The sequence below is a fragment of the Rhinolophus ferrumequinum genome, chromosome 10 (genome assembly GCF_004115265.2).
Source record: "Rhinolophus ferrumequinum isolate MPI-CBG mRhiFer1 chromosome 10, mRhiFer1_v1.p, whole genome shotgun sequence".
Lineage (NCBI taxonomy): Eukaryota > Metazoa > Chordata > Mammalia > Chiroptera > Rhinolophidae > Rhinolophus > Rhinolophus ferrumequinum.
This window is the reverse complement of record NC_046293.1, coordinates 37,541,313-37,556,719: the sequence shown is the minus strand read 5'-3', so window position 1 is coordinate 37,556,719 and position 15,407 is coordinate 37,541,313. Positions and strand designations below refer to the sequence as shown.

The 15,407-nt window shown below is 36.6% G+C and overlaps 1 protein-coding gene across 2 annotated transcripts in view; it reads left to right on the top strand.

Annotated features, from left to right (window-relative positions):
• Positions 1-15,407, top strand: part of ITPR2 (inositol 1,4,5-trisphosphate receptor type 2) — a 435,712-nt gene that overhangs the window by 224,047 nt on the left and 196,258 nt on the right. For both annotated transcript variants that reach the window (XM_033117018.1, XM_033117019.1), the window contains exons 35-36: positions 6,453-6,643; positions 11,841-11,983. In XM_033117018.1, coding sequence (XP_032972909.1) covers positions 6,453-6,643; positions 11,841-11,983 — 334 coding nt within the window. The remainder of the gene's footprint in view (positions 1-6,452; positions 6,644-11,840; positions 11,984-15,407) is intronic.

The window sequence follows — 15,407 nt, the reverse complement described above, 5'->3', positions numbered from 1 at the left end:
ATTGAGTATAGTTTGAATGCCAAACAGGAAAGATGCATTTCACATCTTTAATGTTCTTCATGTTTAAAAACATTAGTGTTTTAGTACAGATTTATCCTGGATATTTTGACAAAATACCAGAAAGGTGCCTCTCTCTGCCCACCCATTACATCTTCCTTGCGTACCAGCTGCTCTTGTGGGCCCGAATAGTGGGGCTTGACAACCGAGTGTTTTAATTAATGCTTACACTTTCTGTTGCCTTTTCCCTCTATCTGTCAGTTTATCTATCTAAGCTTTTTTTTGTTTTTTTTTTTTTTTTCCAGAGCACCTATCACTGCAGTATGTGTGTTCTTGGAGATTTTGGTCTGGCAGATATCATCAGTAATTTTGTCTCATTAAAAATTTTCACATAATGTGCAGTCTTTAATGAGTAATAATTAGAAATAGATTTTGATTGCATCTTAAATTGACTGCAAAGACTTGTCATATCCAGAGAATTTTCAGGATTTATAAGCCTAATTAGTAGGTTAGCCTAATGATCAAAATACCTGTGAATAAAGATAGCTCATTTTAGAGAACTATCTATCTCTAGGCAGAACACTACAAAAGATAAATGCATTAATAACCACCTATCCTCTCTCCTATTCGTTTTTAAAAGACAACATATACTTATTCTCTGACAAAATATCCTTAGCAAAGTAGTATCTCAATTGTACTCTGAGAAGAGAAATAGAAACATTTCTATTTAAAATATTTTAAACTTTAGTGTGACCACTAAAGCACATAAGAGTTAGTGCTACATTCCAGAAGAAAACCGGTTTTAGTAAATTCATTAGTTTTATTTTATTGAGAGGGAGAGGGGACAGGGAATAGCCATTCAGTCACAAGAATACATCCTAGTTTACATTTCAATATACTATTTATACCAGGATTTTTGTAGCTTAATAAAAGTAAGCTAAGTTTGGATCATATTTTTAGTTGCATTTGAAAAATATTGTTCTAGTTATTAATGTTCTTGTGAGATCATGAATTCTTTTCCTAGTCATTTTTTCTGCTTTAATTTTCAAACAATATATGGAAAGCCTAATTTGCATTTTCAATTTTGCTTTCAAATTAATATTTATAATATTTTGACAGTGCAGGGAATCTATTTCAGGCCACATCTTTAAAGGTGTTAATATTTTTACAATTGCTTAAAAAATGTTTATCATTATCTACGCAGCTGATTAACTCAAATTCTTGTTTCCCCCAAGTGAATAGTTAATTTCCTTTTATTGCCTAGAAATTGTGATTTAGCCCTTGTGATTTATCTTTGGGCAAAAGAAAGTAGAATATTTTACTCAATTTATATTGTCCAACTTGTGCTAAGACAGGGGACTTAGAAAATACCAATTAAAGTGGTACAGTTTTGGAAAGAGCAACGACAGAAAAATCCCTTTCAACGCATTTTGGAACATTAGAGTCTGATTTGTCCTCAGCCTGGTTTGTCCATGGTGGTGGCCATAGTGGAATCGCGGCAGCAGCTCACAGGAGCATCTGGGGCGGGGTGAGCTTTTCCTGACCTCACTAACGGGGTGGGGCCGCCCTGCTGAGAATAACAGAGGTGCTGCCATTGGGCAGCGTTCCCGCTGGTGTCACTGGAAAATATTCACTGAGCATTTCTTTGTGTAAGCCATAGTCATAGCAACAACATTTAAGTAATGGTCAGTTTTATCTAATGTACCTGATTTCTAAATGGCTGATAAATCCCAACCCTCCACACCTCCCCCGTCCCATTTGTTTAAACTTTAGTGGAAACTTGGTTGTAATATGTTTTGAGCAATATGAAGGTTTATAATTTCTGTTATTTTTGTTGCTTAGAAAATAGCATATAAGCAGTAATATCTTCTGTTGGACTTGTAAATGTTTAGAGCAAGCCCAGCTTATGTGTGATGCAGCCAGAAAAGGATGCAAGTCTTGCCAGGATTTGATCATGGTGCAGGATTAAGTATTTATAAAAATATGTGCAGCTTGGCAGTATCAAGGCTGTCTGTCCTTCAGATGGGACAGGAGGCTGTTGCTCTGTTGTGAGTGATGGACATAAATAGAGACATCGTATGCTTTGGAAAGGGAAATTTATAATGAATATTAGGAAAACGTTCACTAGGGAAATCTAGGCAGTGGTGGTGCAATTGATTGTTTAGGGTTGCCTTAGAGCTGTTATTATTCCCTTAAAACTTTAGCTTGAACTCTTGTTTAAACTGGTAACGTTTTGTGTCACTAGCTAAAATTGTTTATTTTCAAAGAAGTTTTTTAAGTATCTTTCAGCTTCAGAGAATTTTCAGCAGTAGAAATAATGCTCTCTACTATTGTATTTCTTTTTTTAATTTTATTGGGGAATACTGGGGAACAGTGTGTTTCTGCAGGGCCCATCAGCTCCTAGTTGTTGTCCTGCAATCTAGTTGTGGAAGGCACAGCTCAGCTCCAACTCCAGTCGCCGGTTGTCAGTCTTAGTTGTGGGGAGCACAGCCCACCATGCAACCTTGTTGAGAGCTCGCTCTAACCTACTGAACCATCCGGAAGCCCTGCCCTCTGCTATTGTTTCTTTCCTTTCATTATATGAAGCTAGCCAGGTCATTCATTATCTCTCGTTCTCTCCCTCCCTCCTCTCCATCTCCATCTCCTCCCTTTTTACCTCCCTTCCTATTTTCATTCATTTAAAAAAGTCTTCCAGGGACTACGATTATAACTTTGAATATATCCTTAAATCTTTCTCTCTTGATTTACCAGCTCTAAATAATGTCTATGTGCTCCACACTATGAAAAATAAAGAAATGAGCGTATTGTCTTTATTTCTACTTTTTCACTCCCATTCTGTTTTCTAATTATTGCTTGAAAGATTGTTAGTTTTATGTGGTGATGATTTGTGACATTTGTATTCTGTTCTGAAATGTAATGAAATCCCTTATAGGTCTGATCATTCAAAAGTAAGTGATCAGATCTTTATAATACTATGTGTAAATATTTTTCATTGTGTAACTGTTAGATGTAGTGCTGTGATATTAAAACTTTCCAATGAAAGAGAATTTTCCAACCATTAATATCTAACAGATCTTACATTTGTTTTTAGCTTTATTTTCTTCTTCAGGTTCACACTCAGTTGCCATGATTTCTTGTATTCACATTGACATTTTTTTGGATTCCTTTCTTGTTTCTTTTGGGGGTGAGGGTAATTTTTATAGAGCATTCAGAGAAAAATTTCTGAGCCTTGTATGTTCTGAAATGTTTTTAATTGAGTATCACATTTGATTTTTTTCTAACAGAAATGTACTGTGTCACAGTTCTAGAGGCTAGAATCAAGGTGTCAACAGCACCATGCTCTCTGTGAAGACTCCAGGGACGAATCTGTTTATGCCTTTCTCTTAGCTTCTGGTGTTTGCTTGCATTTTTCGGCATTCCTTGGTTTGCAGCTGCACAAATCCAATCCTTGCCTTCATCTTCACATGGTGTTTTTCCCTCTCTGTGTGTCTCTGTTTCCTTGTTCTCCTTCTTCTAAGGACACCAGTTGTATTGAATTAGGGTCTACCCTAGTTTGGTATGACCTTGACTTAACTTGATTACATTGCAAAGAAATAAGGTCACATTCACAGGTACCCTTGATTGGGACTTCAATATATGTATATATATACATATTTTGGAGGTGGCACAATTCAACCTATAACAGCATTGTAAATTTTTACCAGAATATGGCCAATATGCTTATTTAATCCTGTTTAAATAACACAATAGTCTCCTTCAGTTAGAAGATTTACATCTTGTTTCGCTCAAGAAAGTTGTCTTTTATTATTTTATTAATTTCTTCCTTTCTATTGTCTCTGATATTTCTTTCTGAAACTTATGTTTGTGAGATATTGCACTTCCTGGATTTATCCTTCCTATTTCATACTCTCACTGTTTTATTTTCCCTTTTGATGTTTTATGTTCAAGACTTTTCCAGGTTACCACCTTGGTCTTTGTTCCTGTCCTTTTCTTTTTCAACCAATTTTTGAAATGTTTATGCGATGGTAATTTAATTACCAAGATTTCTTTATTTTTTCCTGTTTTCCTTGTTTTTTTGGAGCAGAATGTACTCAGATTCTCTGAGGATAATAATTAGTATTTTGCTTTCCTCTGAATCATGCCTTTTTTCACTGGGGCCAGTTATTCTTAATGCCCTTTGTTTTCTTGTGTGGCTCGGTGGGGTATTCATATTATAAAAGTCTGTAATAACTGGCATAGGTTTCGACTGTCCTTTTGAAGGTCTATTTCTCTATTAGCATTCTCATATAAATGACAGGGTCCACCCAGAGTTCACAGTGAGGGGCTATATAAATGATATGCAGGCTTTCCTGTGTGTGTGTGTGTGTGTGTGTGTGTGTGTATGTAGCAGAAGACAGGCTGAGAATACTAACAAGTGTTTAAATAAGGAGGTGTCGCGAACACCTGTGAAGGACAGATGCCACATTTCAGTCTCTTCTTGTAAGTCAAGGGGACATTAACCCCTTGGCAGGGCAGTACGTCCCTGCGTGGTACTCGTAACACGAATGGGGAGCAAAGTCCCGGCACACAGGTTCAGATCGAGTAAGTAACACAGCTTTATTTGGGAGCCAATGTCCCTCCAGAGGCCAATGCTCTGGTAAGCACAGAAGGTTATACAGAAGAGAATAGAATTTAATAACGAACCAAGTCCCAGAGTCAAATTGAGGTGGAGAAGGTCCCTGGTCCGGGAGAGATGACTGGGCTGATGACAGGTCTGAGGCGAGCTGGTCTTGCAAAGAAGAACTTCGGAGAGCCCCGGAGTATCGTGGCTTGCACCTCGCAGAAGACATTGTCAGATCGCCCAGATGAATATCCCAGAGGACGTTGCGGAGTGTCTCGCTCAGAGCCTGGCAGAGGGTCTTAGCCAGAGCGCCCAGTCAGACTACTCACAGCACTGCTCTGGAGTTCTGCTTTTGTCCTCTTTTCCTTGGACTTGTTTACTTCTTAGCTGATAACCAGAAATTGTTTTGGTGAACAAGTTTATCAGTCAATTTTGTTATGCTCAGTTTCACACAAAATCGTTTTTTAACTTCACTCTTTTCAGTCTCACCCATGTGTGGCCATAGTCCTCTCCCTACTAGTAAACAACTTATTTTGCAAACCTCAATCCAACATATATACTCTACAGGAGGGTATTAGGTTATTGCTGAGGGGTTGGAGTCTTGTGTATATTTTCTCTTTTGCTAGAGCTGCCTCTTCTCTCTGTTCTGTTTCTTATTTGAGGAAGATTTTTGGAGTTACTTCAAGCTCTATTCTCCTTCTCTATCAAGTCCTAACACCTTCATTTGGCATTCTCTCCAGGCACAGATATTCCACTTTCTGGAGAGAACATTTCTACATTTCTCTAAATTTATCCTCTGAGTAAAAACCCACTGCCAACTGCTCTGTTTATGCTAGTCAGAGGGAGGAGGGCCTTAACTTCCCAGCTATGGTATTCAGATGCTATTCTTTATTGAGTTGCCCGGATGGTTCTCCCAGACCCTTGGTTGACTATGCACCTAGGAAGACCTATTCTAACATGAATCTCTTGTAAAACACTTTCTTCTCTTCCTTCTCTGATGGGCTAATCCCAGCTTTATTCTGCTTGCAAAAATGCCTCAGCATTTCTATTTTCTTCATGGAAAGCATTCTCATTGTTCAGTATTGTCATATAAGTCTGGTAAAATATCAATTTTAGTTGTTTTGGGGAAGAAGGACATGTGTACCATCTTCCAATGCAGATTTTTTTATACTCTTCAATTTTTTGTTTTTTTCCTCATATGTTTTACCACATGAAACTGTGTGTGTCTGGTTTCTTATTTTCCTTGCCATCTGGGAAGATTGTTATATGGTGTTTTGTATAATTTGCATGATTATTATACAGTGTTTTCCTATATTGATGCTGTATGAAATACATTTCAAAAATTAATCATCAAGAAATAAAGTAAGTTCTTGAATGTTTAAGAAGCCTACATTAATGATTGGTCTTAAAAATTGAAATACTTTCAGTTTAAAAGCTTTTGCAGTCATATAAAATAATTTAATGGCAGCGTTTAAAGTTTAGATCTATTTTTTCTTTTTTTTAACTAGTTGTGTTGAGATATAGTTAACATATAACTTTGTATTAAGGTGTACAACATAATGATTTGCCATATGTACATATTGTAAAATGATTACAATAATAAATTTAGTTAACATTTGTCACCTCAAATAGTTACAAATTTTTTATGAAAACTTTTAAGATCTACTCTTTAAGCACTTTTCAAATATGCACTACGTATTAGGTATAGTCATCAAACTGTATGTTATATTCCAGCACTTATTTGTCTTATATTTTTTTCTTTTTTATTTGTTCTGTGTTTATAATATTATTTTGGTAATGTGTAAGAAGCTTTAGTCAAATTAAGAGAAAAATATTTAAAATCTTTCTTTTTCAGCAAAGAATCGTGGAATTGCTATTCCAGTGGATTTGGACAGCCAAGTTAATACTCTTTTCATGAAGAACCATTCAAATATGGTGCAGAGAGCAGCCATGGGTTGGAGACTATCAGCTCGCTCTGGACCACGCTTTAAGGAAGCTCTTGGAGGGCCTGCTTGGGATTACAGAAATATTATTGAAAAATTACAGGTACAATACAAGCATGAAATGGCATTAATGTTTTCTAAATTATAACTTTTAATCTATGTAGTCACATATATTAACTTTTAATCTATGTAGTGACGTAGTCACATATATTAAATAAAATTAGGTTAAAAATATCAAATTCTAGTTGGGGACCAAGCTTTCTTTTATAATTCCCTACCAACACTACCCTTTTTAAAAGCATAGCTTCCAGGTAAAAGTTGTTGTGAGAGTTATTTATTTATTTATTAAAGTTTTCCAATTTTGTTTAGCAAACGAGATACTTTAAAAAAAAATTTTATTTTCAATCACAGTTGGCATTCAATATTGTTTTATATTAGTTTCAGGTGTACAGTATAGTGGTTAGACATTTATATAATTTATGAAATGATTCCCCCTGATTAGTCTAGTACCCAATTGGTACTGTACATAGTTATTTCAATATTATATGTTGTAAGTTATTTTTAGTGAGTATATATTTTTCAATGTGTTTATAGTAATGAGTCTTAGTATCAAAATAATCATCATAATATCAATAATAAAATTTGGTAAAATAATTTACCATACAGATGCATGTAAAAAATTAGATATTCATAACCTTGCTTCACTTTATCTCTTAGTATTCTCTTATATTCCTTTGGTGAGAATGGTGTAAGCACCTTTACTCCCAAATTATTTGTATAGTAACCCTCTCCTGTTTTTGGCCTGCACATTCTGGGACATTGAGTAAAGAGAGACATTCTACTAGTCTGCTCAGGTTGTGATCACAAAATATCATAGACTGGGTAGTTTAACCAACAGAAATTTATTTTCTCACAGTTCCGGAGCTACCGTGTTTCCCCAAAAATAAGACCTAACTGGAAAATAAGCCCTAGCATGATTTTTCAGGATGACATCCCCTGAACATAAGCCCTAATGCATCTTTTGGAGCAAAAATTAATGTAAGACCCTGTCTTATTTTGGGGGAAACACAGTAGAAGCACAAGATCAGGTGTTGGCAGGTTTGTTTTCTTCTGAGTCCTCTCTCCTTGGTTTGTGGATGGCTGCCTTGCTATTGTGTTTTCATTTGGCCATTCCTCTTTGCACATACATGTTTGTATTCTGTTATCCTCTTCTTATAAGGACACCAGTCCTATTTGATTAGAGTTCACTCATATGAATTAATTTTATCTTAATTATGTCTATAAAGGTCCTATTTCCGATTATAATCACATTCTGAAGCACTGGGGGTTAGGACACCACTATGTGAGTTTTGAGGGAAACACAATTCAATCCATAACATACATCTTCCCACCCACATAATTATAGAAGACTTCAAGGAGCAAATTTGAGGAAATGGTCAAGACATGAACTGGAATAAATATTATGAGCGGTCACATGTAGATTAATTGGTGGAGGTTTCAGAGTTTTAATAGCTGAGTGTTACCGGTGACTAAAAAGACAAGTTAGACTCAGTATGAGGAACTTGAAGCCTATAAGTCATTAAAAGTTTAGGGGAAAATGTCAGTATAAGTGATTTAGCAATTATTGGTTTGTAGAATAGAATTATCAGAAAGAGACTAGAGGAAGGCAGATTAATAGGAGTTACTAAAGGTCTTACTTAGCCTTGTGTCAGTATGAATGAAACGAAGAAACAGGTGTTACAAAAAATAAGGAAGGCAAGCAAGGTCTATAGACTTGGTGGCTGCTGGATGGAGATACAGAGAGGCATTTAAGAGGCACTAATGATTGGAGACTAGGTGATATCATTAAGACTCTTTATTGTAAGAGGGAAGGAGAAAATATAGTAGAAGTATGTTAGCTACGGTCATTGAAAATAAGCTGAATTAGGTTAACAAGCTACTGAATATAATGAAGTGAAGTCTATATTTGGAGATAATAGTTGGAGTGAGAAGAGTGGATGGAATATTCGGATAGTGACAGAAAATAAAAAAGAAGTCTTATGAGAGGCCAGGATTGGTAGAATGGCCAAATAAGAGAGAAAACAGGCAGGGTCAAAAAGGAGGGGAGTCAGGTTTATGAGAGCCAAATAAGTAGAATGTTTCAGAGGAGAGGTAGATAACAGTGTCAACCAGCATACAGGGGCTATTCCTAAACTTGTTTTAGCGTGGTCATTGGCATTCATTAAATAAGTATGTATTGGTGAAAACTCTATACCAGCCACTGTGTGTTGGACATAGAACCATAAGGCCTATGCCTTTATGGAACACACATTCTAGCCCAGTAAATATATAGTGTTAGACAGTTAAAACTGCTATGAATAAATAAATCAGGGTAACAACATAGTGGACAATCATTGCAAGAATGATCTTATAGCTTGGGAGCACCTCTCTATTATAGAGGTAACACTTGAGTTGAGGAATCTATCCTGAATAATCTATCCTGAATAATAATCCTGAAGAGGAATAATCTGTTCAAAGAGTTGAGGACAGAGAGTTTTAGGGGATGGAAGAGTAAATGCAATAGTGCATAGGCAGGAGCAAGGTTGGTGGGTTTGAGGGACCCAGAGAAGCCCATTGGGGCAGGAATTTAATGAGCAAGGGAATATGAAATAAGAAGTCAAATCATGGAGAGACTTACATGGTAAGGCATTTGAATTTTATTCTAAGTGAGAAGGCAAATCATTGGAGGTTTTCAGCAGAGGATAGGCATAACTTGGTTTACCTTTTAAAAGATCACTGAGGATCGTGAGTGGTGAATGGTTTATAGGTTCCAGACATGGAAGCCATGAGTCTATTGCATTAATTCAGGCAAAAGTTGATGGTGACTGGGCTTACATGGGTAGCAATAATAACAAAAATGTGGATACATTTTGGCCCTATTTGGTTGCAGGGCCAACAGGACTTGGTAGATGGATGGATGAGTTGTGGGGATGGAAAGAGGAATCAAAGTAGAGTCTGGGTATGATATGATTGGATTATTTGCTAAGATAGGGAAGAATGGGAGAGTTGGAGTCAGGACTTCTATATGGAGAATTTTAAATTTGAGATGCCTATTTAGCTTTCAATGTGGGTACTTAAATAGGCAGTTGGATATATGAGTCTGGAGTGGTTTGGAAAGATGTCCATACAGGAAATATAAGAGTAGGAATTTTCAGCAGATATATGATGTGAAAACCACGGAATTGGATGAGATCTTCACAAGAAAGTGTAGATATAGAAAAGACCAGGAACTACCAGTAGTTGGCAAAAGAATGGTCAGGAAATAGGTGGGAAATAAAGAAAGTGTGATGTTACAGAGCCAAGAGCAGAAAGTGTTTGACAAAGTAGGAACAAGTATGTAACATGCTTAGCAGTGGTTGGGTAAGGTGAGGACAGAAAAGTAACCACTGGATTTGGCAACGGGGTAATGATTGCAGTTAATACCATTACTCAATAATAATGATTACTAACATTTATTAAGGGATAATAAATGGCCAGTATGTGTTCGAGGCTGTTCTGTGTGTTTGCCTTTAATCTTTAACGCAAGACCATGTGATTGCTGGTATCATTATCCTGAGTTTTTACGTAGGGAAATAATGAATTAGAGAGATTACATAGTTGGCCTTTGATCAAAATAAGAGATGAAGACACAATTCACATCATAGAAGCCTGTGCACAATTTGTTTAGTAAATGAAATGAAGAAGAGCGGTAATCTGAAAAATAGTATGTTTTAGGGACATTTTATGAAATACGGTCACGTTTGATAAACATATTCTCTTCCCATCTTTATGAAATATCTAGTTTCCCATTTACATCATTTTCTTCCTGTACTCTCTTTGAACTGTCTTCAAAAATTTCTTAGAAGACTTGTTTACAGAAGTTGAAATAGAAATGATCACCTTTGTTAAAAGGGGAAGAAAAATCTAAACAAGAGTTAACTCCTGAAATCCACTGGTTACGAAAATCAAGAGAGATCGTACCCCCATCTGTGTTGCTGTAGCTGAGAGCAACAACAAGCAATTGTCAGTCAGCTTTCTGCTTAACAAAAAATGTCATAGCTATGGGTGAATAAAGTATTTCTTTATGTGAGAAGATTTCTTTTTGGTCTTCTAACATAGTTATTTTAAAAACAAAAAGGGGATGCTTTCATCATTAAAGAATGTTCAGTAAATTATCATTGCCTACAGTTCATTTTAGAAACATGTCGGGATGCTTTCAGCTATAATTAGCACAATATTCAACTAATGGTGGCTTAAACAATACAAATATATTGTTTCCCATAGCAAGGAATCTGGAGTCGGGGCTCTTTCTGAGTTAGGTAATTCATCAGGTCTGTAGGTAAGGGGTCCTGACACCATTGGTCTATTGGCTTTCAGCTTAAAGCTGGTCTCCCAAGGTCGTAGTGGAGCTGCCTCACATTTTGGATTCACACTCCACACTGTCTTGATAGCCATAGGTAGTTTCCAAGGAATCTGCCCCCTTATCTCCCAACACATGGCCCCACATGCTCAGCAGACTTTACCTGATGTCTTATTGGCCGGGACCTCGTCACGCAATCATGCCTAGACCGCTAGACCAATCCCTGGCACAGCAAGTGGAGTGACCGTGACCAGCTTAAACTAATCAGCCTTTGACCCTAAGCTGAAGGAGGCTCATCTCTCTGAGAATGTTGCTGCCTGATTCAGAAACAAGCATGGGGATTCTGTTAGCAAGGAAGAGGGTGAAGAAAGGCTGTTGAGTAGGTAACCAGTAGTGTTTATCAAGCAATGCAATTTCCAATACTATTAAATGTCATTGAACCTTTGCGTAGCACTAATACTGCTTCAAATAATATATTAAGGAATTTCCCCATTGGAAGAAATGGTTAGTTCTGATGACCAATAACACGTATAAAATCTCTCTCTCTTTTAGCTCTTCCACAATCATGCCCCAAATTATTCCAGTTTGATGAGTACGTGTCATGTCTCCATTACAGTCGTATACACTGCAGGGCTTGTCACCGTGGCTTTATTGACTTCCTCTTGTGTGTATATCCTTAGAAATTATAGAGCTACTCATTCCTCCCTTACCTTATAAATGAAAAAGGAGACCCAGGCAGTATTTATACAGAAAACCAGATTATACTTAAAACACAGACACCAGTGCCATGGAAAGGTGGAGTACACCTTCTCTGAAATGGCCACGACTCGTTCCTGGTTAGTATTCTGAGGCTTGTCATAGCTTCAAAGGATGAAATTTGACTTGAGTCTTCACATGGGTTCTCTTGTGTTTTATTCCTTAGGACGTAGTGGCCTCCTTGGAGCAACAGTTCAGCCCGATGATGCAGGCTGAATTCTCAGTGTTGGTTGATGTGTTGTACAGTCCAGAACTTCTGTTCCCTGAGGGGAGTGATGCAAGAATACGATGTGGTGCTTTCATGTCCAAGTAAGTGGGTGCAAGCTGAGATTCTGTTAGTGTTACCAAACTAAGATGGCCTCTGCCATTTCTGCTGTTTACTCTGCTGGCCCATAATAACAGTCCACAGAGTATGTGAAAGGTCTAAAATCCATGTTAAAAAATACTTCCAAACATTAATTGGATTCAATTGAAAATTTATTCTGGCGAAGGGTATCATATTTTACTAAAATTTACTGAAAATGAAATGCATTATTATTGGGCACAAAATATTTTGGTTCTAGTTCTTTTCTATAACTATATGGTGTGACCCTTGAAACGATTCCTGTTTAAAGTCACTGGTTTTCATTAGCACAGAGAGAAAGAAAATGGAGCTAACATTTATTGAGGTCTTAACTGTGTGCATTATTGTCCTATGTGTGTCTACCTATTTTATCTAATGTACACAAACACTGAGAGATTGACAGTCAGCTTCATTATACAGATGAGAAAGCTGAGACTCAGGTGTGCTTCAGGTAAAGAGCTATTAGTTCTCATACTCAGCACTCTGCCATGCTGCCTCCATGATCCTTCTCTGCAGCTCTTTCATTTACTTATTTTTCATAACATTTGTGTGGTATTGTCAGATCTGTTAGAGTTAATATATTTATCCTAGAATATTTTCATTTTAATGGTAAGTGAAAATTTTTCAAGGAAGATATGTAAGTATAAGCAATTGTGGGGAAAAATATAACTAGCCTCAGAAAGAAGGGACATAGCTTAACGTGGAGGGCACTTCGTTGAATGATTTACAAATCATCACATGTAGACTCAAGATGGCCAGTCAGAGATACCTCGTTTCCTTGGGGAGAGTATTTAGATGGAGAATTGCAGAATGCTGCCAACCCCCTTGACCATCATCCACGATAGCTATTTCCTGTGTGACTGAGGATATTGCTGAAAGAAGTTTCAAAACCTCTTCTATTGACTATGACGTACTGAGGAAGAAATTGCAGGATTAGGGGGCACAACAGTATGTTCCTTTCTTTTACCAGTTAAAGCTGGGATTTGAGGAGAGAAAACAAGATATGGGATGAGAAGAACTGACTACAGGGATGATAATTACGAATAGTGATGATAGTGACATGGAGTGTCTATATTATGGCCAGAATCATGGATTGTTGGCTGTAGACTCAGTATATTTCAAGGGGACTAGGAACAAATGTATCTGTTAGGTCATTTCCCAGTATAGGTTGATATGTTGTGCACTCCAGAACTACTGTTTTAATTTGTATTAGAAGGCTTGTCAGTTTTTTAATAAGAATTTTTAAATGAAGAAATCTAGAGTGTCTATAAAAACTGATGACTGTGGAGGCCATTAGAAAAAATAAAAAATAAAGAAGTATTGCCTAGTAATTCAGTATAAAAATAAGGTCTTTGAAAAATACTCTTTACCTTCTAATAATACATATTGATGTGTAGAATGTGGGTTAAAAAATGGGTCATAAACCTGAGATTTTTAACTCCAGAAAATTAATATGATACAGAAAAATAATAAGATATATTCCAGAGTCTAGAACAGGAATTGGCAAACTCTAGCCTGTAGGCTAAACTGGTCCCCTTGATTATTTTTGCAAATAAAGTTTTATTGAAACGCAATCACACACATTCATTTACATACTGTCTGTGGTTGCTTTCATACAACTGTGGCAGAGTCTACTAGTAGTTGCCTAGTCTGTATGGCCCATAAAACCTAGAACATTTACCATTTGGCCCTTTAGAAAAAAAGTTTGCTGATGCAGTGTGAAGATGGCTGTCAGTACATCAGCTACTAGATATACATGGCTATTTAAAACTTAAAATTAATAAAAATAAAATATTCAGTTCCTTAGTCACATTTACCACATTTTAAATGCTCAATAGCCATATGTGGCTAGCCGCTAACAAATCTGGCAGCACAGATACAGAACATTTCAATTGTCACAGAAAACGTTCTGCTGGACAGCACGGATAGAACTTAAAGATATAGGTCTATGAGCAGGTCATATAAAACAGTGCAGAATATTAAGAAAATATTGACTTGTGCTGAAGGTGAGGCAAGTCTGTTACAACATCAGGTAAACTAAAAGGAGAGAAGCAGAGTGATATGACGGTGGGAATATATTACAGATCCTACATTCAGATGGAGAAAGGTGTCACGCTTGCTTTAGTGGTTAGAGAAGAGGTTTTTGTACTGTGAGGATTGTATTATGGCCTGAGGCTCAGAAATGTCAATTTTCTGCCCTAGTGCTTATCTTACTCCTTCCCCAGCTCTGTGAAGAACCAAGGGTTTTATCTTCAAGAATATCTAATGAAATTAGAATCCAACTTTATAAATGAGTATGCAAGGGGCCGTGTATTAATTACTGTGCTGAGCTCTCTGGTGGAGTTTTGTTGGAGAATATAGTTTAGGTCTAGGGTTTAAGTGGGGCTTCCAACTTTCTCTAATGAATTTAACTCTTGGAACTTATTGACTCAGATGGGTCTGCTGGATAACGTGCGGGATAGATCCCAGGAAAGAACCCAAATTCACATATCTACTTAGTCACATTGAGAGAGAAGAGAATAAAGAGAGAATAGATCAATGTGGGTGTTAACTGTTAAAGTATCTGGTTACAATCCATTCAAACCTGCACTTACTTCTCACTTATGAGAAGAATCTCAGAGTTTTACAAACTGGGATTTGACCCAAATAACATAGGGAGGAGAGACAACCATTAATTAAAAAAAATGAATTAGGAAAGAATATAAAATACCAGAGTGCATCTCATGTAGTAAAGGTAACTTTTGTGTTTTATAAACATACAAGTATTTATATAGGGGGTTGTTTTGTGAAACTTATTTTTTTCCTTAGATCATAGAAAAAAATATTTGAAAGCCTCTGATGTAACACAACCAAACATTACGTTAGAGATGAACACCTTGTAGAAATCCCTAACAAATGGCCATTCATCCTTATATATCCAATTGATAGTTTCAAATGGTTAGTGCATTAAATATTTTATCTAAAGACAAGTTAAAGAAAATGGGAACACCCAGATAGAAAAAAAAATCAAAAGAAATTTACAATGCCGACTAAACTACTTTCATGCATTCAGAGACTATCATGTGAAAGAAAGGACCAAATAGCAGAGGTTTTAGAGACACAGGTTTTTTCCTTTCAAGGAGAACTTTAGAGCAGCTATTCTGCCTGCTGCACTTGACCACATGGATATATATAATAACATGATGCTCAGACTTAACATGTCTAAAAGTAGCTCACTGTTTTCTTCACTCCTTCAGCATGACATAGATATCATTTAAAAGTATCACTGCCCATCTACTAACCCATCCTATAAATTACAGGCATCTATTATCTGCCTTTCCTCTTCCATTTCCCATATGTCATTATTTACCAAGTCTTGGCTATTTCATTTTATTTTATTATTTTTTTGTT